The 26,378-nt window shown below is 45.2% G+C and overlaps 1 protein-coding gene across 1 annotated transcript; it reads left to right on the top strand.

Annotated features, from left to right (window-relative positions):
• The first annotated feature begins 15 nt into the window (after positions 1–15).
• ogdha (oxoglutarate dehydrogenase a) lies at positions 16–26,378 on the top strand. Its single transcript, XM_079739184.1, has 23 exons — positions 16–159; positions 1,291–1,698; positions 6,283–6,474; positions 9,314–9,416; positions 14,174–14,289; positions 15,312–15,466; positions 17,087–17,233; positions 18,174–18,264; positions 18,469–18,648; positions 18,852–18,980; positions 19,141–19,320; positions 19,624–19,776; positions 21,496–21,598; positions 21,829–21,957; positions 22,078–22,228; positions 22,491–22,618; positions 23,231–23,409; positions 23,783–23,854; positions 24,082–24,207; positions 24,468–24,540; positions 24,644–24,807; positions 25,024–25,178; positions 25,495–26,378. The coding sequence occupies exons 2-23, from the start codon at positions 1,453–1,455 to the stop codon at positions 25,613–25,615; spliced, it is 3,093 nt and encodes a 1,030-aa protein (XP_079595310.1). The 5' UTR covers positions 16–159; positions 1,291–1,452; the 3' UTR covers positions 25,616–26,378.

Below are 26,378 nucleotides of genomic sequence, written 5' to 3'. Positions count from 1 at the left end.
TCGGGTGCTGCTGCTGTACGGATCACGGCCTGCTGTCATTTTACCGGGAGAAGTAGCAGAGGGCAGAGAGCCGACGATACCGGATGACACGGGGCTTGCTGCTGGTCAATAAACAAGTTGCGGTGGTTTAAGATTCTAACGCGTCTGCTAACTGACAGGGTGAGTGTGTGTCATGTTTTATTCGGACAGTGTTCCTACGTTGGATCTTAAGCGGAACCTACTGGAAAGGGACCGCTGTCTGTTGGGTCATGGCGAGCTGTGGCTAGCTAGCCAATGTCGTCCTAGCCAGCGGTGTATGGGTTATCGGTGTAGCTATGTTTTATACCGAGTTTGTTTAATCAAACGTGCCTGGTTTGGTCACATTCATGTAGGCCTATGAGATTCTAATAATAATAATAATAATAATAATAACTTATATCTTAACGCTACCCTGCAAGCACGTAGCGGCTAGCTGCACTGGCTAACGGCACCTACAGGAAAGTCATAACTAAGCGCTTTAGCGGAGACATTACATAACACAACGTGAACGGTTGACCTCTAATCGACAGTGCAACGGATTAGACAACGTGTTGAGATGTGCATTGCTCTATCAGCTTTGACCAAACTTTTGTAACGAATGTGTAAATGCGTTGTTTTGACAGTCGAGGAAACATTTTACAGTATCCATGTTTCGGGTTAAGGACAAAGTGAATGACAGTTCTCTGGCTCTATGGAAGATAGTCGTGGTCCGGGCGGGGTTTTGTTAGCCAGCCAATGTGGTGGTCGATAATCATCAGTGGGCGGGTCTCTGGCCGCCAGGGCTCTGAGAATGTTCTGCTGAGAGATTCAACAAGGTCAAAACACAGGAGAATCTATCGAGAAAAAGGCTGTCCAGGACAAAATGTGTGTTTTTCCTGCACTATTTATTTAATTTGTGTTAAAATGTGTTGTTGCCACGAGTGCTGTTGTTGAGAACGGAATTGTCAATTAACCATCCAATCAACTGGTGCTTCTTAAGTTTTTCAATTACCCTTGGGACTTTTTTGACATATGCAAATTAAGTAAAGATAGGCTACTTCTTTTAGTTGGGAATCAGACAAACCCTAATGCAGCATAAGATTGCATACGTTACTCTTCTCGTCCATGTAGTCTGTTAATAGTTGACCGTACCCTACACATACCCTAATATCTACTGACTCAACGTTGCCCCATCTGTTGTTCCGAATTCTTCCACCTTCTATTTTAGTCGCTTGTTTTACACTCAGAATGTCTTTCTCCTCTTCACCCACCTTCTGTTCTCCTTCCTCCCAGTGGACGGAAGGACACCGCGCCGGGTCAGGTGGACGTACGATCAGAACAGCCCTTCCTGTGGGAGCGTCCCCCGTGCTTCCTGCTGAGGCCCTGTAGTGGACTGGTTCCTGGCTAAGCCCCAGGGCTGTGTGTGTTCGGTGCTGTGAGCTTCAGGACTGCTTGATGCACCGTTTAAGGACTTGCGCGGCGCGGCTGCGGCCGCTCACCGCCACTCAGGCGGCCCAGACGGCTGGCCAGCCGCGCACAAACATGGCTGCCGCCGCCGCCACCGGTGGCACACGGACGTTTCAGCCAATCAGGTGCTACACGGCGCCGGTGGCCTCGGAGCCGTTCCTTAACGGGACGAGCTCAAACTACGTGGAGGAGATGTACTTCGCCTGGATGGAGGACCCCAAGAGTGTGCACAAGGTAAGGGAGTGCGGGGTGGCGTGGCGGACTGCTGTCCTGCCCCCTGATGTGATTATGGACTGTAGATAAGGATCCTCCTCTCAGCCAATCAGAGGAGGAGACAAGGATAGTAAGGCAGCGCATGAGTTCACAGGAGTGAATGATCACCAGTGCCACTAAAGCTGTCATTAAATTGATGAGTGCGTGCATGCATGTGTGTGTGTGCGTGTGTGCGTCGTAAAGAACAGAAAGGCCATTGACAGCTGACCTTGCTATAATTAAACTTGCTAGTTGTTTGATCCTATCCAACAGTAAAATGGCGCCCATATGCCGCCAGCTATAATCTTTCTATTCAATGCTAATATTATTTTTTTTATTACAGTTGTGTTTTTTTCAATTGTAATTAACTTGGTAAATTACCTGCAAATTCAGGTTAGGGTTGTACAATAATCACTACCACTAGTGCAAAAGGAAATCCGCTACTATAGTTGTCAAAAGGGCATAAAAGAACCATCAACCTTTCAACACCTATCATTTAGCTCATTTAATTATATGTGCATTTAAAGAATGTTTGGAGGTGCCAATAATACAATTGTATAAAATTATGAGAAATAATGTCAAAAAATGGTCCAAGAAACTTGCTTTAACAATTATACTAAAATAATAAAACTGAAGCAATGGGTAGGGGCGGTGAGGCCCCTCTGTCTGAGTAGCTCTTAATCATGAGAGCTCCAAGGAACGTCAGGATACTAAAGACTGTTTCCATGCAGCCTACATGAGTTTTGTTTTTGTTAATGTTTGAGAATATGTCAGCGCTTTGCAAATCAATACAAACTATATTCTGCATTATTAATGCAGCCTTTTGAACGTATGCACTTCTTAATACAAATTCAGATGATGTCCCCACCCATTTTTGACATGGGTATATGGCCCACACATTTTGGATTTTTCATCTTATTTATGGTGGGTGACATGTTTGTGTTGTATATTGATCGTTGTTTATTTACTGAATGCAAGTGTACTTGACGCTTGGCTGTTACCTCTGCTGGTAGAAGTGATAGAGTGACAATGGAGAGGAGAGTAAACTCTATAAGAGATCTCGCCGCCTACCAAACTTCTGGGAATTTCTAAATGCAACATAGTTTTTTGAATGGCCGTCAAGTGACTTAGTTTAAATATTTGTTTCCCAGGACATGAAAAACGTGTTTGTGTGTCAGTGTCGGCGAGCACACATGACTTCTACCTGTCGCTGCCCTGATATCAAGAGCATTCCTAAAGACCTTCGATTGGTTCTGCAAGGCCGGTTCTATTTTAACTCTAGTTGTTTCTGCCCAGTTTGGGCAACAAACACCGGGAGTTTGTGTTCAGTCCTTAGTTGAGGAGTGTTCAGAGCCTGACTTGTGAGTGTACCCAACTTGTAAACCAACTGGCCACAAACAGGTTCAGAGCTGCCGAAGCTTGGAGTGATTCACAGCATTCCTCATCCTGTGACTCACGCATTGGCCTCTGCACAGCTAGGAAAAGGTCTGTAGTACATTCCCTTTGGTTTAAACAGGGTAATCTCTAGGTCAGTGGTTCTCAAACTATGGTACGCGTACCACTGGTGGTACGCAATGCGCTATCAAGTGGTATGCAGAGGAATTAGAAAAAAAAAAGATTTAAAACGATACTATCAAAATACTAGTATGAACACAGTGGAGGCTTCCCCAGTGAGGAGAGGGAGGAAGATCCTCCTTAACATTGTTGAGAATAAAAAAATGTAGATTGCCCAGACTACTAATGAATTAATGATTAAAAATTAATTAATATTGGCAGGGCTGCCCGCAGCCGGGCTGCGGAGCCCGCGGGAGGATTGACTTGATCTATAAATGAAGTCCCTCAATCTTAATTGGCTTGACACCATGGCCAACATTCTGAAACATCCATTAACATCCACATTTGCCTCTAACAATGTTAGGCTTACAGCCCATGCAAATAGTTGTGAAATAATGTTCTTGTTGTTCTTTTAATTGTTTGTTACTCTAACTACCTGTTTGTTGTTTGTGACCATTCTGTTTGATATTGTGGAAAGGATGTTAGTGAATGATTCAGAGCATGAGGCATTGTAAATGGCATCACTTTTGGTCTTGTGCCTTCATTTTTCTTAAAATAATTGTAGCTGAAAATAAACATAGCCAAAATACAACCAATAGCTTCAATCATTGAGGGCAAAAATAGTGCAATGCTAGGCCCAGATTTTTTTATTTAGTTGTACAAGAGTAGGCCTGATTTGACTAATTGGCTTTGCATCATTTCCTTCTGCCCTTGTAGTCCAAGACATGCTGCCCACCAGCTTTCAAAATACAATGCTGCCACTGGTGGATTTGTATCAATTCAGATAATTATCCCTCCCTGCTATTTTGTAGTTCCCGAAAACACCCTGAAACAACTTGAGTCTCACAAACTTATGCCACCATACGCCACTAACAGTGCAAGCAGGCCAATGGCAACCAAGCACGCAGTCCTTCCTCCCTCACTTTAAAAACCACCAGCCGCCACTGTATGAATGGAAATACATTTACCATGAGATCATATTCTCACTTGCTGTGTGTATGTGTTTCTGTGTCTCTGTTCTAGTGCTACCACTTTGTACAGCTGACAACAGCTACAGCAACAACAACAATAAATAATATTATTTTTAAGAATAAATGTGCCTCCTGCATGAGATGTGCGTAGCTGAATAGGGCCGCAGGCCTACGCTACTGTATGTTGTTATATTTTAGAACATCCTTCATAATGGTGGTACTTGGGGAGACAAATATTTTCTGTGGTGGTACGCGGTATAAAAAGTTTGAGAACCACTGCTCTAGGTCATAGTAAAAACAACACAATGCAATTGTTTTTGTCTTTTTTTCGTCTTGCGTCTCCTAGTATTGAAGGTTGATTTACCAAAAAATAAAGTTTACTTGTTTTTATTCAAATAATATAGTCCCCTAACATTCTCTAAGTTCTCATTAATGGTCACCAATCAAACCCTGAAGGGATAATTTACATACATCTTTTTTTTTTTGTCCTGCTCAAACTTTTGCATTTGCTATGCATTCAATTAAGAAAGACATGGTCTGTATGATTTTCACTTTGACTTATAATGAAGGATAAATTCCTAAACACACTTAACTTGACACTTAATGCATCAATGTTGATTTGATTATTTTGGCGAAAATAATTTCTCCACATATCCTCCTCTGCCCCCACAGCAAATCGAAGCACAACAAAATGTAACACGGAACTGCTGAGTAAGGTCCTAATAAAGCAGTCATTTCTGAAGGCTAATCTTTGGTTTTGATTAAAGTCTAGCGGCCCCCTGTAGGCTGGAAGGAGTAAGTCTTGTTGAGGTTGAATTTGAATTGATCATCAGCCTGGATTACATGGTCATATACAGGGCGATGGTTCATAAATAGGACGCTGGAGGAGAGAACACTGATTGGAATGAACCAAACACTATCTCCTAAAGACCGCAACGGCCGAGAAGGGAGTGTATTGAAATAATGATGGGTGTAATTCTGACCAGCTGTTGATGGGAAGACTAGGAGAGGGTTGGGTTTATGGTCAAATCTCCAAGTTTGGACTTTAGTAGTAGCTTTTCATCATAGTCTAGTCCTACAGGAAAGGGAAATTAATTATCTAGGCTTGATGAGAAACGCATGGAAGGGTCTCTCTGCTTTAAATCGTCTTCTGAGATGGAAGCAGTTTTGGTAATACTTGAGAGAATACGTGGAGAGCAACAGAGCATCATTGGGACATCTTGAAATGTTATTTGAGTTGCTGAGTTACTTTCCCCCTTTTTATATCTATAGTAGTATCAGAAGTCGTTGAGGGACATCAATCTGTTGAAGTTGTGATAAGCATGATTCAACCTTTTAAATATGGGAGTGGTGGTTTGGTCTCATTGAAGTGGAAAACTGGAAATTAGCCTTATCTTATTTGAAGCCTTATCAAATTAGCTTGTTATTATGAGGAGGAACGACAATCCGACAATGAGCAGCTTGCATTTCTGTCAAATCTGAATTGTACCACATAGCTGTTGGTCGTCATCCAAGTGACAATAAAACATTGGTGAGGGTCTGTCCGATTGGTATACCCTTGTCCTTGGGGTCATATGGCGAGCGTTGAGAGCAACGTAAAACCATTGCCTGTTCTTTCTTCTCTGTTGGAATGGAATCTGGTTAAATAGAGGAGATGCTTCAAAAAAACATCTGATTGGTTTATCCATTTCAAAGGGGATGCATTACGCCCCTCTATTTTCTAATGTAAAAGAGTACTTCCTAATATGTGTGTTGTGAAAAATTCAAGGTCAGCAATATCAATTTCACTTCTTCTTCTAAAATTTGCGGAGAAGTTGTACTGTTGAGAAGACTCAACTGTACTGGGGAGATTGCAAATCCCTGACCCATGACATCAATGGTTCAATCTTTCTTTGATTAAGAAATAATGTATTTGTCATGTGAACGATGCAGTACTACTATAACATTGGAGTGTGTGTGTGTGTGTGTGTGTGTGTGTGGGTCTGAGTTATTCGTTGACCTAATGTGTTCCTCTGTCTGCTCTGTGTTCGGTCTGGGCCAGTCGTGGGATGTGTTCTTCCGGAACGCCAACGCTGGGGCCCCCCCGGGCGTGGCCTACCAGAGCCCCCTGGGGCTGACGGCGGCAGCGGGGGCGGCCCTGCACCAGGGCTCCCCCATGGTGGGGGCCCAGCCCAACGTGGAGAAACTAGTGGAGGACCACCTGGCGGTGCAGTCCCTCATCAGGGCCTACCAGGTACACATACGTACGCACGCACAAACAAGGGGTCTTCAGAGAGTACAATATATAATTGCTTGGTTACGTAGGCTGGTTTTCAAAAACGTTCTTACAAGCTACATCTTCATATAGGCAAACATTAAATTCAGTAATGATCCAAATGGTTGGATTTATAAACCTAATGATGACGTGATCCTCTCTGCCTCACAATACATTCAAAACATAGCCCTGTTAAAACCACTGTAATGTTATGTATGGTCTCTGCTCTACACAACCAGTATTATACTAGTTACTCACATACTGGTAGCAAGATCCAGTGTCAGCAGATCTTCACTTGAAGCGGTCAACAGGTAACAGATTTTATTTTCATCTGTCATGGGTTATTTTTGGGCACCATTTTTTGAGGGAGACCCCCAATTTACAGTTAAACAAATGGTGTCCGATTGAATAAGTGCATCCCTATCGTTTGGCTTTCATTGGTTATGGTCGAAAGTATGGTTTATATATGAGAAGCTCTTTTCCAAAACGCGATAAACGCAAAAGAAATATATAAATGAGTTTGTCATGCCATTTTGCTGAACACTGAACCTATTCACTGTTCCATCAACGTTTAATGCCAAATCGCTATATTTCCTTGTTTAAAATGTACCGCAAGATGCCATTTTGCGGCAAACCAATTTTTGGCCAAGATGCGATATGTCCACCTCGCGGACTGTGAGGCTGCGGGACAACGTCGCGGGCAGATGGAGCAAGTCGCGTGTGAGGCCGAAATGGTTCACATTGTCGGACTAGGGGGAGCAGAGAGTGGCCCAGAGTGTGGAGGTCTGGTGGACCCTCCAGGTCAGCGGGTCCACGTCGCGTGTGAGGCCGAAATGGTTCACATTGTCGGACTAGGGGGAGCAGAGAGTGGCCCAGAGTGTGGAGGTCTGGTGGACCCTCCAGGTCAGCGGGTCCACGTCGCGTGTGAGGCCGAAATGGTTCACATTGTCGGACTAGGGGGAGCAGAGAGTGGCCCAGAGTGTGGAGGTCTGGTGGACCCTCCAGGTCAGCGGGTCCACGTCGCGTGTGAGGCCGAAATGGTTCACATTGTCGGACTAGGGGGAGCAGAGAGTGGCCCAGAGTGTGGAGGTCTGGTGGACCCTCCAGGTCAGCGGGTCCACGTCGCGTGTGAGGCCGAAATTGCTCACTTTAAGACGTTTTTAGACCGCCAAATATGCCCGTCTTATGCACGCCTATTTCCCGGTATGGTCCGCGCGTTTACACTGCCCGATGTTAATTGCCTGCTTGAGCTAGCATCCCAATTTATCCTCCCGGACCTTACACACATTGGTGGTTTCATTTTGATGTAAATGCGATTAGACGCTCCACGGTTCCGGGGGGAGCCTTGGGTAGAGGTGTTGCTGCGCTGTTTCTACAACAGATACAACGCAGCGATATCAACACGAGGAGTTCTAACTAGAGAGGCGGTGATATCCACTAGCTGCTGACCAGAATGGAAGAGAAGGTGATGCAGTCACATTAAACTAAGACATTGAAAGATGGTGCTATCTATGAGACGGACGCAGAGGAACGTTCCTTACGAGGCTTTTGTCTGGATAAAAAATGAGTGATCAGCAAAATAAATAATATGTTGGCGTGTGAGGCCGAAATGGTTCACCTTGTCAGACTAGGGGAAGCATTGAGTGGCCCCAAGTGTAGAGGTGTTTATTTCATGCATTTGCATTTATTTGATTTATAGGCTATTCATAAATTCATTTATAGTGTGAGATGAGTCCCTGATATCGTAGGTTGCATGTTCTCTTGTTAAAAAAAAAAGAAAATAAACCATCAATGGATTTACAGTGTTTTTGGGGAAAAAAATGATGGATTTATAGCGTTTTGGATAAAATAAAAATTATCTTTGAATTTATAATCAACAATATTGTTGTTTGATTTAAAAATCATTATTGTTCAACCTGTTCAGACTGGGCCAACAAACCATTTTAATAGGATCAATTGAATATTAACAAAATATGTGGGTCTACGTAGAAAATGTCATTTTCCTGAAAACTATTCAAATAGATTTATAGCGTTTTTGAAAAGAGCTCTTCATATATTGGTTATTTTTGGATTATTAACGGTTAATATAAAACGTGACAAAATTCTACGTTATTATTTTGTGTAGCAGACTGCATAGTTATATACTTGTTAAATCACATGTTATGTTATATGTTATATAATATGTTCTGGTAAGCCGTTATTACAATTACACAAATGATTATGATTCTTATATGTATTATTATTGTGCTTTGAAGGGTTCCTGGGTATGTATGTATTTTGTATAGTTCCTATTATTGATTCGTAATTATTGACTGAATATTAACAATCACCCAGGTGATTGGTCACCAAAATGCCCACCTGGATCCATTAGGAATCAACTCTGTGAATTTTGAGGATGTCCCCGCCTGTTCAGAGATCATGGACGTGGGTGAGAGCCCTCCCATGACCCTGTGTTAATACTGCTTCTCCCTCCCACCCTCTCTTGTCCTCTCTTTCTCTTTCTCCCCTGTTGTGTTCCTCCATCTCTCCCTCCTGTTCCTGGTTTTCTTATCTTTTCCGTGTGGTCCACTTGCGTGTTTATATTCACCTGCTTCCCCCCCTCCCTCCTGCGTTTGCCTTTTCTTTAACCTTCTAAACCTCTCACACCTCTCCCAACCACTATCTCCCCTCCCTCCCTCTCTTCTTTCTCCCCTCCCTCCCTCTCTCTTCTTTTTCCTCCTCTCTGGTTATCGGGCTCTTCCCCTCGTTGTTTTCACTCCGCCTCCCCATCCCCACCTCCTGTCCCCGGGTGCGTCTGTGCTGTTGTCACTTCCTGCAGATCCGAGGGCACCATGTGGCCCAGTTGGACCCTCTGGGCATCATGGACGCTGATCTGGACTCGCATGTTCCTACTGACATTATCACTTCGTCGGACAAGCTGGGTGAGCAGCCAACGCCTTTAGCTCAGCACACCTCCTGGCCGGGCCCCACAATGACCTGAAGTCATCGCATGTAACGAGAGAGCGTTTACACCAAGCTCATATATAACAATACCATTGATTGGACAGCTTGAATTGCGAAAATGTCCAATCAGTGTGATCACATGACTTGATTCTCATTTTCATGAAACATTGAGTAGCCCAGTTGTGAAAGCCTCTTGACTGTTGAAGTACTAGAGGTGGGACAGATTAACCCAGAAACATCATGTCTTAAACACTGTGCCAGCCATTCATCCTGGCCACCTGACTATAAAGATATGTAGATTAAGGCTTGACCGATAAAACATTGGAAATGTAAGGTATAGAAAGAAGAGAAATATTAATTTATTTGAGGGGGTATATATATATATATATGAGATGATTTCAGATCTTTATTTGAGCCAGGTCTTGTCTGTCCCCTATAGAAGATGCTTGAGTCCGTTTGCAGCAGCTATCTACTGTAGACTTTCCCTTGGCCATCCATCTTAGTCTTGAGCTAAGGCTGTGTTCATGTCATGTCAGAAGAATACATCTAGTGGACTAATGAACTGTCCCATAAACAAGTTCAATGTCAAACCAACAAATATCAAATGAGCCTATTGTCAGCTCAGATAGTATCTGATGAATGCTTGACATGAATCAAGCATTTTGACACCTTTTGGTGGCAAACTACAGTTTGGCCAAAAACTAGATCACCACAACTTCCAGAGAATTATCAAAACTTGTCTTGGCTTTTCTTGAGCTGATATATTATTGTGGCTGCGTTTGGGGTCTGACCTCAAGTTTTCTGCATTGGGTTTGATTAGCTCATTGGTCAACAGCTTTTAATTTCACTGAAGCACTGTTGCTATGAAGCTTCTTTGATGGAAACATTTTGGGGGAATATGTCAGTGTAGGACTGTTCCATTTAAGCAAGTAAAAACATCTTTTCCAACTTTAGCGACATACTTTTCCACACTTTGAAGATGAAACCACACTTTACAAACAGCAAACGGAACTAAAAGGAACATTTGTGCAACACTTTGTGCATCAGATTGATGCATGACTTTGATTGGTATGACTAAAGGATTAACTTGAGCATGAACAGGAATATCCAGCCTAGTTCTGCTCAACAGTGCACCTTGATACACCGGTTGTTATGTTCTACTGCACTGTTGCAAGGTCCTCACTGGCTTCCTATTATATTCAGTTTATCAGATCGTAGTTGGGGAGCTTTCACACCTGACTCTAGTAAAGTCCTGCGTTTATGTTTAATTTATGTTTATTTTATTGTTCGGCATTGGTGATCTCTGGCGTCGACTGCCAAAGCGATTTCTGGCCAAAACTTCAGTGACAATGGATCTTCCCAATGTGAAGACAATGTGTAAAACCCTACTCCACCAGTTTGTTTCGAGCTACTCTATGTTGTTTCAAGGTTGGCAGGCCGACAGAGCCATGACGGAGTGAGGAATGTGTTTAAGAAAGAAGTACTACTATTGCATCTTTGTTGTTGATTTCCTTTGCTTTGAGTCAGTTGTCATTGTGTCAAAAAGCTGCATATGAAGCTATGTGGGATATAAGTCCAAACTATGTTAAAGGAAGCATGTGTCTGAGGCAATTTAGTATACAATGGACCAAATGGTTCAGGTGTGAAAGCCCCCCCTTTGGTTGCTTTTTGCCGTCATGGCTTTTTTTATTCTGCTACGTAGGGAAATCTGTACGCTAATAAACCAGACAAAACGCAACTCTTTAGCCGTGAAGTTTGCAAGTTGGGGCGGCGCCTTATTCCATTTCATAGAAGCCTAGGGACTGTGTCTTTGGAATCTACAACAATCACGGAACGTGCAATACAACGAAGAATCACAGAAGGATACAGAAGAGGCGAAAGGCTTTGTCACGCTTTCCCAGCAGTTCCAGTCCATGCCCAGTTGAGCACATTGCCATAGAAACCAGTTGGCATTGCTTCTTGCTTGCTTATAGAAACAAGATTGAAGCTAGGGTAGGCAATTTGGAGAAGCCAGGCAGAATAAGCTAGATTTATAAAGTATTCAACCTAAAAAATCCTCCCTCCAAAACCAATCCCCCAAAACACATGACTAGCTTCAGCAATAGGTATGTATAAGACTCCAGTCATGCACAGTGAGTACACGGGCAGAGTGACGTTTTAATGATTGCCAGCGTGACGGCTAGACAATTTCAACAAATATGATCAAAAACGCTCCTAAAACAAATTGCCTTACCTAGCTTTAAGTAGGACACTTTGACCACAGGTTCCCAATTAAGGCCCTGGGCTCGGCTCAAGGACCCACCAACTCCCCATCCCATCTCTGGCCATCTCGTGACACACGCAGATAAAGGCAGCATGAAGGAACTGCAGATGCTCGGTCTTTTAAAGTGTGCACAATACTTGCATATCACAACCGGAGTGACTTGACCTGAACGGAGCGTTAATCCGATGTTCAGCGATTTAACACGTCACGTCATGGCAGTGTTGACGCGTAGCGGTAGAGTGATGTTGTTGGCCCCTTCAGCCAGACCTCTAGGACCTAGTCCTCGCTTGTGCCGCTTGGTGAGCACGCCTGTTTTACTGCATCCATCAGCATTCCACACCGGTGACCTGCAGTTCATATGTGCAACGATGAGCCCAAATCCATACGGTGCACAAAGAATGAGCATTGCCCCCCTTTGAGGCCCGGGGGCGTCATTAACACCCTTATTTCCTGCTGCCTTACGAGAGACCAGTTCTGTCTGGAACGATCACGGTAGCTGTAAAACAACTCCCCCTGTATACGCTGTTAATTGTTCCAAGGTACAGCAGCCTTGTGCTAGAAATCCCATCCTCTCTTGTTTGGTGTCGGGGGGGGTTTGCCCATTAAAAGCTTGCCGATGGGTGAATTGTAAAATGTGTTGTGGAAAAAGCACAGCATGTGGGGGAAGCGGGTGTTATTTAATGCTGCTACACCCAGGGAGTTTTCTCACGTGCCACACACGACGACAATGTTCCGGACATGAAGGTCACCTGTGCTGAATCCCCCTCAGAACTGCTTCTGTCGGGTTGAATGGCTTCTGCAGTGATAACCGGCATCGTTCAACATCCCGATAGTGTTAAACAACACCAGGACCCCCTCCCTCTTGGGTCTCTAGTACCTGAGCAGGCTGTGTGTGTGTGTTTGTGTGTGTGTGTGTGTGGGGGGGGGGGGGTTAGTGGCAACCAGGGCTGGTGTGTGCTAAACTGTGGCTTAAAAAATGGCTGCCGGCGTGGCCTCTGCAACAACGGCTGACTGTGTTGTTGTGGTGTGCTCTCCTGAGATGGCAGACTGGTGGTAGGTCACTAATAGTTTCCTGGTCTCTTCCTCACTGCTGCCCACTCACCCTGCTGGTCTTCCCTCACCCAGACCTGGCTGTGTTCAAGGACAAGCGGGGATTTCTAACGGTGGAGGTAGGAGGTATGCAAACAAACAAGTGCTCACAAAACGTGGGGCACCGGGGAAATCGGCTTTCACTGGCGATAACCCACTGCTGCTGCTCCCAGGAGCCCCGGAGAACTATGGGTGGGAGACGGGTTCCAACATGTTGTCGGAGTTAATCAGCAGTTTACTCTGGTTGCTGCTGCTGAGAGATGTTGTCACAACACAGATGTGGTGGAAGGGTTTCAGTAGTAGTTTGTGGAGACTCTCCATTTCTGTCTTATCTGGATCCATCCTCGAGCGATGTCCTTCCACCCAACCTTACCTTTCCCTGCAGCTTAGCAAGAGAGGAACTTAAACCTGTCCAGCAATATTTTCAATTGATACTCGTATGTGTTTGCTACTGTCTGGTTAAAGGGTTAGTTTTTTAGTCTCGTGGAACATTCTGTTCTGTTGGCTGTACATGTTGTATTACATCTGTTGGCCGCAGCCTCGTTCTTAAAAAAAAAAAAAAAAGATGAAAGAATGAGAGACACTTGGCTTTTTGTAGTCTGTTGTATGTCAGCTGATGAGCATCTCTGTCATCTGATTGGCTGGCCAGGATCAGCTTTTACCATCTCCCACTTGATGTAACCAGACACCTCGGAATGTATTATTTGGGGTCGCGGTGGTCTGGGTTCCGGTTCAGAACGCACCAGCTCTCCTCATTCCCCCCCCACCCACCCACCCACACACTCCAGCTAGCTGCTAATGGGAGTTTGGGTCTGCCGGTACTCCCTTGATGGCTCGCATTGCCTGAGTCAGTGGCGGCCTTCTCTTGTGCCTTTGCCCTGCTCTTCTCTCCCCTCTCTTTCTCCTCCACTAATCTCCTGATCAGTTTGGAGTTTTCTTTAAATCAGATAATCAGATTATTTTTAATCCCTCATAATCCCAGTGGTGTTCTAACTCGGCATGGCCTCTTCCATCCGCTCACTAACGGAAGAACCAAGCCAAAGGTTCAGGTGAATATAAACCAGGTCACAGGGTCCCTGCACTGATGGACTGTGGAGGGCCCACTGCAGTTGCATATTGTTATTCTGCATACATAGAATAACAATGGCTATTATGACTATCATATCACCACAATGATGTCTATTATAACTAGTACTGTTCATGATCCCCAAAAACTACTTCCATCATGATTGCTACAACTGGTGTGTGTGTGTGTCTGTGTGTGTATGTGTGTAAAAGTGTATGTGTGTGTTTGCGTTGTTTGTGCTCCCGCTTGCATTCTCTGCGTTTTCAATGTCTTCTCCATCCCCCTCCCTCCCTCCCGGTGCATTATGGGATATGTAGGTTTCTATGGTCTGAATGAGTCTGACCTGGACAAGGTGTTCCGTCTGCCCACCACCACCTTCATCGGTGGCTCTGAGACCGCCCTCCCGCTGAAGGACATCATACAACGTCTGGAGGTACACAGCAACACCCAACACACCTGTACACACACACTGAGATTGGACTTCACAGGATATGATGAACCCACATATTTGACACACGATAAAACCACTATCGGTATCTCTACTTGCTATCAGAGCAGCAGGTAGGGACTGCCAGCCGGCGAGGTGGCATTAGGGGTACTTCATGGAGAACCAAACCCCAGCACCACTCGTACATTGGTTGCTTCAGATGCCTCCCCTTCTGGGTTCAACGCATAGCATTGGATTCACTTTGTACTTCTTATTGGCTGATGGGGTAACCTGGGCACCAGCTGGTTAAGCGTTGAGGTGTCACGCTTGAAATTTAAAGGGTGTTAACAGATCCCGAAAGAGGAAATACCTGAAAGCCTTTTTAAAGGCAGGGTCAAGAGGTTTGGTTTCCCTTTCAGCCATCCATTTGCTTCGAAATTTGTCTCAACAATGCAGTGTCTCTGTACTGCGACCGGCTGCTGAGAAAAAACGGAAAGAAACCATGCATGGTGCCAAATGGGCAACGGCTATCGCCAACCACAGTGTGTTCAAGGCGGCTCCATCAGCGCCTCCACAACGGGGCGCTACATGTCTCTGGGCTGCAACACCTATCTATGCCCTCATGATGGAGCACAAAGCGGCCAGTGTGCAGACCAGAACTTGGGTTTTTCCCAATCGTTTCTGTTCCTTGGAAGATGTCTCTATTTTGAAACAAGATTTTAATATCCATGTCAAATTATGATTTAACTGGTAGCGCCCTACTGGCTCACCAGAAAGAGCGCGTAGAGGCTGAGTCCTGATCGCAGCGACTCAGGTTTTATTCCTGCCCGTGGTCCTTTGCTGCTTGTCCTCCCCTCTATCTCCCATACCTTCCGCTCTATCTCAATCTATGATTAAGCATAAAAATGCCTTATTTAACTTAACTTAACTATAAAATTCAAATAAACGGCAGTGACAAAAAACGGTGTTGGGTTGTCTTATTTAATGAAGCTGGTGTAATTAACCGGTTCAATGTGTGTGTCCCCTAGATGGCATACTGCCAGCACATCGGCGTGGAGTTCATGTTCATCAACGACCTGGAGCAGTGCCAGTGGATCCGCCAGAAGTTTGAGACCCCGGGCATCATGCAGTTCACTCCTGAGGAGAAGAGGACCCTGCTGGCCCGCACGGTCCGCTCCACCAGGTAGGACCATCTGGTACCAGCTAACCACAACTAGCACCAGGTAGAGCCAGCTAACCACAACCAGCACCAGGTAGAGCCAGCTAACCACAACCAGCACCAGGTAGAGCCAGCTAACCACAACTAGCACCAGGTAGAGCCAGCTAACCACAACTAGCACCAGGTAGAGCCAGCTAACCACAACTAGCACCAGGTAGAGCCAGCTAACTACAACTAGCACCAGGTAGAGCCAGCTAACTACAACTAGCACCAGGTAGAGCCAACTAACTACAACTAGCACCAGGTAGAGCCAGCTAACTACAACTAGCACCAGGTACAGCCAGCTAACTACAACTAGCACCAGGTACAGCCAGCTAACTACAACTAGCACCAGGTACAGCCAGCTAACTACAACTAGCACCAGGTACAGCCAGCTAACTACAACTAGCACCAGGTACAGCCAGCTAACTACAACTAGCCCCAGGTACAGCCAGCTAACTACAACTAGCCCCATGTAGAGCCAGCTAACTACAACTAGCCCCATGTACAACCAGCTAACTACAACGAGCACCAGGTAGAGTCAGCTAACTACAACTAGCACCAGGTACAACCAGATAACTACAACTAGCACCAGGTACAACCAGATAACTACAACTAGCACCAGGTACAATCAGATAACTACAACATGCCTCATGTAGAGCCAGCTAACTACAACTAGCACCATGTACATGTAAAACATCTGTCATTTACTTGGGCTGTACACTTGAAGACACGTCAAGGTCAGTATGGCTCAGGAAGTGGTGGGGAAGGCGAACGCCAAACTCAGGTCTTGGCCAGAAAGTCAGTGTTCCTGGAGAGGGACGGTAGGAAATTAGTGGCATCCATCCTAATCCTTAATACTTCAATGACGCTGGTACATCCGGGTCCAGGATATTCCTGAAACTCATCAAAGGAAAACAGAGGGGAAAAGATTGTTTTCGCCCGTGTGGACGGGGCCTTGGTGTTTACTAGTATTAACCCAATGTAGAACCAGCTCACTACAACTAGCACCATATAAAACCAGCTTACTACAACTAGCTCCATGTAGGACAACTAACTATAATTGTAACCACAAAGAACATGCCAACTGGTAAAAGCCCCATGTAGAACCAGTTAAATACTGTACAAGTAGAACCATGTACAACCAGCTAACTACCACTAGCTTCATGTACAACCAGCTAACTATGACTAGCCTCATGTACAACCAGCCAAATACCACTAGCCTCATGTACAACCAGCTAGCTATCACAAGCCTCATGTACAACCAGCTAACTACCACAAACCTCAGGTACAACCAGCTAACTACCCCTAGCCTCATGTACAACAAGCTCACTACAACTACTCCATCCCTCAAATAATTATAATTTTGTAAGCTAAACAATTAATTCACGTTGGGGATATGCAACTCGTGTCTCCAGTAACATTTTTCTACAGTAGTTTCATCCTTACTGGAAAAAGGATTGACTTGAATGAATAATATTTACTATTGAATCACGATAATTTCTGCAATTTTTCCTTATTCCTGCAAATTAAGCGGCAAAAGGATATTTGTGTGTGTTTGTCTATGTTGAATATGTTGTTGTGTTTGTGTGTTGCTGTGTGTAGGTTTGAAGAGTTCCTCCAGAGGAAGTGGTCTTCGGAGAAGCGCTTTGGTCTGGAAGGCTGTGAGTCTCTGATCCCTGCTCTCAAAACACTCATCGACAATTCATCTGCTTACGGAGTGGAGAACGTCATCCTGGGGATGCCCCACAGGTACACACTCAGGCACTAACACACGCACACGCACAGGCACACACACAGGCACACACATAGGGATGGGGATCATTAATATTTATTGATATCGATACCATTTTCGATACTCCTTAACGATTCGAGTCTTTATCGATACTTTTCTATTAATTGGTGGAAATACAAAGTGTTTTTAGTGATGAGGAAAATATTTAGGAAATAAATAATTGCATTTTAAATTAAATATGTAATCCTTCATAAATATTGATGTCAGTAGTTTTAGTTATATAAACTAAAATGATTAGAGCACTATACAACTGTATTAGTAATACAGCAACATGAGTAATACAGTATTACTCATGTTCTGAGTCTTTTCAACTCGGAGACAGTCGAAGGTTCTGCATTTGGTCTTCATTTGATGCACAATGCTAATGAGCTTGGCCATTGAGGTTGTGTTCCCCCCTTTATAATAAATGATTTTCGCCCGTTCAGCCATCCTCGCGAGTAAAGTTAACTGCCAGACTTCATTTGTTTTACTTGTAATACCTGTTTGCTTACAATTCCATTCAAAAACATTGGTGGACACACTGCAGTGATTGGATTGATTTGATTTAAATGCCGTGACGCGACTCGAGGGCACAACATTACATTACAGGACAAAAAATAAATAAATGAACGACAGGACTCGATAGTGGTATCGATAAGCCCAAACGTTAATGATTTTTGGGTTTTGAAAAAAGTGGAACCGGGTCCTCGATATAACCGGGTTTCGATCCCCATCCCTACACAAACGGGCATGCACAGATACTTAAACCCAAGGTTGGCTAGCTAAGAGGTTAGCCATGATGATATGATGTACAATGCCCCGTCTCCAAACAAGCTAGTGCAAACTCGTCCAATGGCAACACCTGCTGGTCTGGCTACCGCTGATGTGGAAGTGTGTGCTGCTCTCTCTGCGTTCAAGGGGTCGTCTGAATGTCTTGGCCAACGTGATCCGTAAAGAGCTGGAGCAGATCTTCTGCCAGTTTGACTCTAAAATGGAGGCTGCTGATGAGGTACCAATGCTACGAAATAACGCAATAAGGACATACTCTAAATATTGTTAATTCTCTTCAGTACAGTAGTCCAACTGCTATGATTGTAATACAGCTGTAATACTGCTGTTCTTACTGTACTTGTGATATTGTCAATACTTTTGCCGGTATCATGCATCATGAAATGCTGATTGGGAAATTGGTCTCTTGTGATTGGTCCGTCAGGGCTCAGGTGATGTCAAGTACCACCTTGGTATGTACCATCGGCGCATCAACCGCGTGACGGACCGGAACATCACCTTATCGCTGGTGGCTAACCCCTCACATCTGGAGGCGGTGGACCCAGTGGTGCAGGGGAAGTGCAAGGCGGAGCAGTTCTACTGCGGAGACACGGAGGGGAACCGGGTGAGAGAGAGGGAGACGAGACGAGGAGGGGATTCCCCGCTATGGTTTGCCCAGGGCACTATGGTCAACGTTAACCTCGGGCTAAGCATTTCACAATGTGTGAAGGGCGAAAAAGTGGACTTTTTATAGATTAAAAATAAAAATATTGATCAATTTGATTCAAATTGTATTTCATAACTTGAATAAACCCTTTGTGTGTGCAGGTGATGTCCATCCTCATGCACGGAGACGCAGCGTTTGCTGGCCAGGGTATTGTGTACGAGACCTTCGTCCTGTCTGACCTGCCGTCATACACCACGCAGGGAACTGTGCACGTGGTGGTCAACAACCAGGTCACGCACACGCACACTCACAGAAACGATTAAGTGAATCTTTCATTCCTGGGTTGTTCGGTTTACAGTTTGGTGTGCAAGTTACCAAAACCAGAGTAGCACTTGGTCACTGACGATGGGAGTGTTTGTGCTGTTGTACTCACTTTGAGTGTGTGCGTAGATTGGTTTCACCACAGATCCACGTGTGGCGCGCTCCTCGCCCTACCCCACGGACGTGGCACGCGTGGTCAACGCCCCCATCTTCCACGTGAACGCCGACGATGCGGAGGCCGTCATGTACGTCTGCAAGGTGGCGGCCGAGTGGAGAGCCACCTTCCACAAGGACGTGGTGGTGGACCTGGTCAGAACACACATCAAATTCACACACACACACACTGTACACGCAACACAAATTCACATGCACACACACGACAAATTCATACACACGCACCACAAATTCACATGCACAAACACCACATTCATGCACACACACCACAAATTCACATGCACACACACCCCAAATTCATTTACACACACAACAAAATCACATGCACACACACCACAAAATCACATGCACACACCACAAATTCACATGCACAGATACAGGCTTGTATGTACTCTTGACTTAGTGTGTGTGTGTGTGTGTGTGTGTGTGTGTGTGTAGGTTTGTTACAGGCGCATGGGTCACAACGAGATGGACGAGCCCATGTTCACCCAGCCTCTGATGTACAAGCAGATCAAGAAGCAGAAGGGAGTTCTGCTCAAATACGCAGAGAAGCTCATCGCAGAGGGAGTGGTCACCAGGCAGGAGTATGAGGTCCGTATTCCCAGGGATAACATAACGCTCATTCCTTTGGTTTTTATTAAAACCAACAGAAAAATAGAAAATGAGCCGCCGACCAGTTGTTTCATTCCCCGTCTCCCCAGAGGGAGACCCGTTCTTCACTGTCCTGACCTAACTCTCATTTCGTCACTAGAGGACGTTGTTTACTTTTTTTGATTTGTTAGCTTTTTAAATTCTTTTTTTGGGGTGAATCTGTAAAAAAAAAAATATGAGACTTAATAATATAAAAACATTTGTATCATATATTATTTGTCAGACGTTTGTATCCAAAGCCACAAATCTGAGAAAGCATTTAAATATAATTGGATTTGTTTTGGTTTGCAGAGTAGCCTTAAAGGCCGTGTTGCAGGGTAACCACCACTTTCGATTAATGGGTACATAAAGCACTCAAAATATGCATATAATTTATAAAATGTCTCCAAAATAAAGTTAGTCAGTTTTTGGTAGTAAGCAGTGTTTTCTAACACCATTCGGCGATGACGTCACGTTGGGGAGACGTGGTGGAAGGAAGCCTCAGCCTAGTACTAGAACTATGGGGTCTAAGAGGTGGCAAGAACCACAAATAACATGTATAATGGCCCACAGCCGTATAATTTCGAACCTGTCAGACGTGAGGAATTGCTGAGAACTGATGGCCGTCAAAGCCAATTAAATGCATGGTCAGAGGAGAATAAGTGGAGAGTTGCTATCATTTAGCAACGCAGCAACGAGTGCTGGAGCTATGAAAAGGAGTGCAGATACAATAACAACTCTTTTTTTTCAAAGCCGGAAAGGACACACTTACAGTCGCACACTCTCATCTTATTAGTTCTATCGTCAACATTCAGGCACTGCAAAGATTAGCCTCTTACCATAAGTTAGAATGGACCCAATGTGTGTGAGTGATACACTCTGGTTTAGCTTTCACTTGCTATCCGTTTTTAGTATGAAAATTGAACATACTGTATCTATCTATCGCTCTATCTCTCCCTCTGTCTGCCCCTCCTCTCTCCCCCTGTCTGCCCCTCCTATCTATCCATCCATCAATCCATACATCCATCCATCTATCCATGCATCCATCATCCATCCACGCATGTGTCTAGTTTTAATGTGATGTCTTTTGTGTATGTCCAGTCATACTAGTTGTCTCCCTTGTTCTGCGTGGTCTTGTACTGTCCTGTGTGAGCCGAATCCCTTAAATGAATCTATCTATTTATCTAGGCTATATATATATATATTTATCTGTATAATCTGCTGAACACTCTCTTACTAGTCTCTATTCTCAAGGGTCTCAATGCAGGTTTTGGTCTGTCTCCCCAATGTCACGTCATGCAATGCATTGTGGGGGAAATGAGAATCAATCACAAACCGCTGAAATAGTACCTACTTTTTCGTATTACATTCCGTTGTAATACGAGTGATACCTAACAATATCAAATACAATGGATAACAGGTTAAATGTTTATTACCAACAAGCAAATTGTGCAAATTTGTTGGAATATTAACCCTGCAACACACTTTAAGCATCAGAATTGTTGGTATTTGTTTTGTGGTAGTTACAGTGGATCCTCAATATCAAACTTTCTAAACAACAATGATTCAACAAACGTTCTGGACTAGTGCTAAACAATCACAACAGATGTTTATATTACAAATTATAATCAATATTAAAATACATACAATCGTTCTTTATTTCTTGATCTCTGTCTACAGGAGGAGATAGCAAAGTATGACAAGATCTGTGAGGAGGCATATACACGCTCCAAAGACGAGAAGATTCTCCACATCAAGCACTGGCTGGACTCTCCCTGGCCTGGTACATTCTCACACACACACACACACACACACACACACACACACACACACACACACACACACACACACACACACACACACACACACACACACACACACACACACGCACACGCACACATACACCCACGCACACATTCACACACACCACACCCATCCACTCACAGCGGTTTCTCTTCATGGGATGGCCGGCTCATTTTTCCAACTATACATGTCTCCTGTATGCGTGTGTAGGTTTCTTCACGTTGGACGGCCAGCCTAAATCTATGACCTGTCCCTCAACGGGCCTGAGTGAAGAGGACCTGAACCACATCGGACAGGTGGCCTCCTCCGTGCCTGTGGACGACTTCACCATCCACGGGGGTACGCACTGCATTCACTTAAACATACCGTATGGTCCCATACATGACTGTATCTTAAACATTTAATGAGATAATAGCATACCATCAATGGAAAAGTGAGTTGTATATTTGTTTGATTCAGGTCTGAGTCGCATCCTCAAGGGTCGTGGTACGATGGTGCAGAACCGCACCGTGGACTGGGCTCTGGGAGAGTACATGGCCTTTGGCTCCCTGCTCAGAGAGGGAACCCACGTCAGACTCTCTGGACAGGATGTGGAGCGAGGCACCTTCAGGTACACCCCAGAGAGAGAGGAATGATTGTGGTGCACTAGAGAGGAAGAGGGTGTTCCCCTGGGACTGTAGAAAGTATGGACATAGCGTCTGCAATGTTTCCCATTGGTTGACCAATGTGAGGCTTTCTACGGAGCGTTGCCGTTCTTTGTCGTCCTTTGGGCCGCGTCTCTTGTTTCTGAATCTCTCTCTCTCTCTCTCTCTCTCTCTCTCTCTCTCTCTCTCTCTCTCTCTTTCTCTCTGTCTCTCCCTCTCTGTCTATAGTCATCGGCACCATGTCCTCCATGACCAGAACGTGGACAAGAGGATCTGTATCCCCATGAACCACATGTCTCCAGACCAGGCGCCCTACACCGTGTGCAACAGCTGTCTGTCGGAGTATGGAGTCCTCGGTGAGTTTCACTGACTGACGGTCACCGGCTCAAAACAATGAGACATATGTTACAAAAAGGGACAAATGGATGCCATCATTAAAGGCATACAGCTTTCCCAACAGAAAGTGAGGAGATCTAAGGAGAAGAAACTACTGGGCCAACCACACAGCAGTAGCTCCTCAACTACAAAACAAAGACTACCAGAGCTCCTCTAAAATAAATAGTGAACTGAAACAAAAGGCTCAAACACACACTAGGCCAGAGACTCTTTACTGAGCCATGACTCTTATGTGGCCACAGCTGAGGCTGCGCCCCCCCGAAGAACCCTAACGGGGGCCGGATGCTGGAGAGGGAAAGTCCAGCCCTCTAGTTATTTTTGTTTCGTTTTACACACACACTTTTCTGTCTACAATTTCGATTCTTTTTCTTAAATATCAGTTAGTCAACAGAATCAAAGCGATCAACATGTTGCCTGAAGCTCAAATGATTTCTGTGTATCATGGGTTCAGAACGGAGAGCAGAGAAAAGGAGCTGAGGTGCAGCTCTGCCGAGTAGACGTACACTACGCAAACATCTCTGTTGTCATGTTAATATATATATGTGTGTGTGTGTGTGTGTGTTTGCGTGCAGGTTTTGAGCTGGGCTTCGCCATGGCCAGCCCCAACGCCCTGGTTCTGTGGGAGGCCCAGTTCGGGGACTTCCACAACACAGCCCAGTGCATCATTGACCAGTTCATCTGCCCCGGCCAGGCCAAGTGGGTCAGGCAGAACGGCATCGTCCTGCTGCTGCCCCACGGCATGGAGGGAATGGTACGCTCAACGCAACACACCTACACACACACACACACACGCACACAAGCACACACACGCAAACACACTGACACTGACTCATGATATGGAATGAAAGGCAGGGCATGAAATGTCAAGCATTTCACTCACAATTGCTTGTCTGTGTAATGTAATACACTCTTGTCTATGTTGGAATGGGGGTTCTTTCACTTTTTTAATCTTGGGACCAAACAGACATTTCAGTTTGACCGAACCACAGAAAGCCACCCACCTCCTAACTGGAACCGTACTTTGATTATAGAAACGCTGTATTAGACACACGTTGAGATATCAATGTCTCTTTGCTTGACTCTCTCTCCCTTTCTCTTTCTCCTCTCGTTCGCTCTCCCTCTAGGGCCCGGAACATTCTTCAGCCCGTCCAGAGAGGTTCCTGCAGATGTGCAACGATGACCCTGATGTCATGCCTGTAAAACACGCGCGCACACACACAGACACACACCTGCAGACACCTGCACAAACCTACGCACGCACGCTCATACACACACCTGCACACACACAAATAATCACACACTGACTAATGGCGACAAGAAAAGTTTTCACTGTCCTACAGGACCTCCTGACGCCTGCCCTCTTGAGGTTACCATGGGTTACCAGGAGACTGGTGGTAACATGTCTGTGTGTGTCCTCCATCAGACCATGAAAGAGGACTTTGCAGTGAGGCAGCTGTTCGACTGCAACTGGATCGTGGTCAACTGTTCCAATCCTGCAAACTTCTTCCACGTCCTCCGCAGACAGATCCATGCTCCCTTCAGAAAACCTGTGAGGCAACACGCACGCACCCACACATAAACACACACAGCTGACCTGATGGGACGGCGTAATAATTAAGGTGGCATATAATTATAAATCAAATAAAAAAAATAATTGTATGAAATCGACACAACCTGAAACAAGGGGTAGTTGTGATGGGGCTTGTTATATCAGTCAAACCAACAGACAGCTTCTACCTGTTGGGAGGAGCAATAACTGATCCCTCCATTATCCTCTTCATGTTTCTACCTCTGTCCTTCCATCTCCAGCTGATTGTATTCACGCCCAAGTCTCTCCTCCGTCACCCCGACGCCCGCTCCAGCTTTGACGACATGTTGCCTGGTAACCACAGCCACAATAACATCGTTGATCTCTCACGTGACCGTAGACGATGGTTGAGTTGATGGGTCATTAAATCATTGGTGTGATCCTCGCTCTCCCTCAGGTACCGAGTTCAAGAGGCTGATCGTTGAGGAGGGCGCCGCGGCCGAGAACCCCCAGGGGGTAAAGAGGGTCATCTTCTGCACGGGGAAGGTCTACTACGAGCTGGTCAAGGAGCGCAAGGCCCGCGGCATGGAGGACACCGTGGCCATCGCCCGCATCGAGCAGGTACGCTCACACACACACTCGCACACTCACATACTCACACACACTTGCAACACACACACACTCACTCACTCACTCACTCACGCGCACACGCGTGCGCACACCCCCACACACGTTTGCGCACTCACACTCGCACTAACTCACTTACAAACACTCTCACACTCACTCAATCACTCACACACACTTTCACACACCCCTAATCCACTCCCCTGTCTCCAGCTGTCTCCGTTCCCCTTTGACTTGGTCCGGTCCGAGTTTGAGAAGTACACCAACGCCGACCTGGTCTGGTGCCAGGAGGAGCACAAGAACCAGGGTTACTATGACTACGTCAAGCCCCGCATCAGGACCACCATCGAGCGCGCCAAGCCTGTCTGGTAATGCCCTCGATAGAATCTTACAAACACATCAAGTCTGATGGAAAAACACGTTGCATTAAATTTGAGCTCAATACATTCAAAGTTAGAATGTCATGGAGGATTTATTTTTCCTAATTCTTTAATCTTCCTTCTTAATTTTCTTATCTTGGTATGAAATGGACGACTATAGAACTGCAGCCATCAGGCAGGGCCTTATGTAACTGACCCCTCCGTCTATCTCTGTCCATGTTTCTCAATAGCCGTGGTTTCTGGTTTCCTGACACCTCTCTGTCTCTGTAACTTTTTCGCACTCGCACTCTCTCACTCTCTCCAGGTATGCTGGCAGAGACCCTGCCGCCGCCCCGGCCACCGGGAACAAAAACACTCACCTGACGGAGCTGCGTCGCTTCCTGGACACCGCTTTCGGCCTGGATGCTTTCAAAGATCAGCAGTGACCCTACCCCTAGTCTAGATCACCAAACCTTTCCCCAACTCCTCCTCCTCTACATGTCCCTCATTCCCTCCATGCGCGTCATAAGCAGCTTTACTCTCCCCTGTCGTCCCCGCTCAGATCTTGTGCTGCCGGCTTGTTTTCGGGGTCATTTTGGTTCTCAGCCTGCCGTCCGCACACAGGGGACCGGCTGTGCTTCCTGATCCCTGATCTGTTTACTCCTCAGTCACTCATCATTGTCATCACTCACAACAGAACCACTCCTCTCCCTCCAACGCGGTGTCTGGAAATAAAACACACGACAACCTTCAGAGTTTAAAAAGAAAAGTTGAAAAAAAAAAAGGCATTTAAATTCTTTGGAAATGGGTGTGTGTTTTTTTTAAAACAGTGATCACCCCGGCAACAGGTCGTTGTTGGGTTTTTTTTTGCCTAGTGAGATTTCGACAGGAAGCAAGTAAATGGGCTGACGACGACATTATTGTCTTGATAAACACAACCAAATCTATGGCTTGGTTATTTTTGCTACTTCTTTCTCTCTTCTCTTTTTACTCATCACTCATTTTTCTGTCTTGCTTTTATCTTGTGCCAAAAATAAGTTGAGTTTAATTCTGTAACTGAAGGAAGGTTCTGCTTCATACAGGAACCACCCAGAGGAAGAAAGGAAATGGTTTGAGTGAGACGTCAAATGATTTATTTATTTTCATAAAAGGGGAAAACTATCTCTATATTATGTTACGTTGCTTCTTTCATTAAAGGAAATCTCCTGG

The sequence above is a fragment of the Pollachius pollachius genome (assembly GCF_949987615.1).
Source record: "Pollachius pollachius genome assembly, chromosome: 1".
Classification (NCBI taxonomy): Eukaryota; Metazoa; Chordata; class Actinopteri; order Gadiformes; family Gadidae; genus Pollachius; species Pollachius pollachius.
This window is presented reverse-complemented; position numbering and strand designations above follow the sequence as displayed.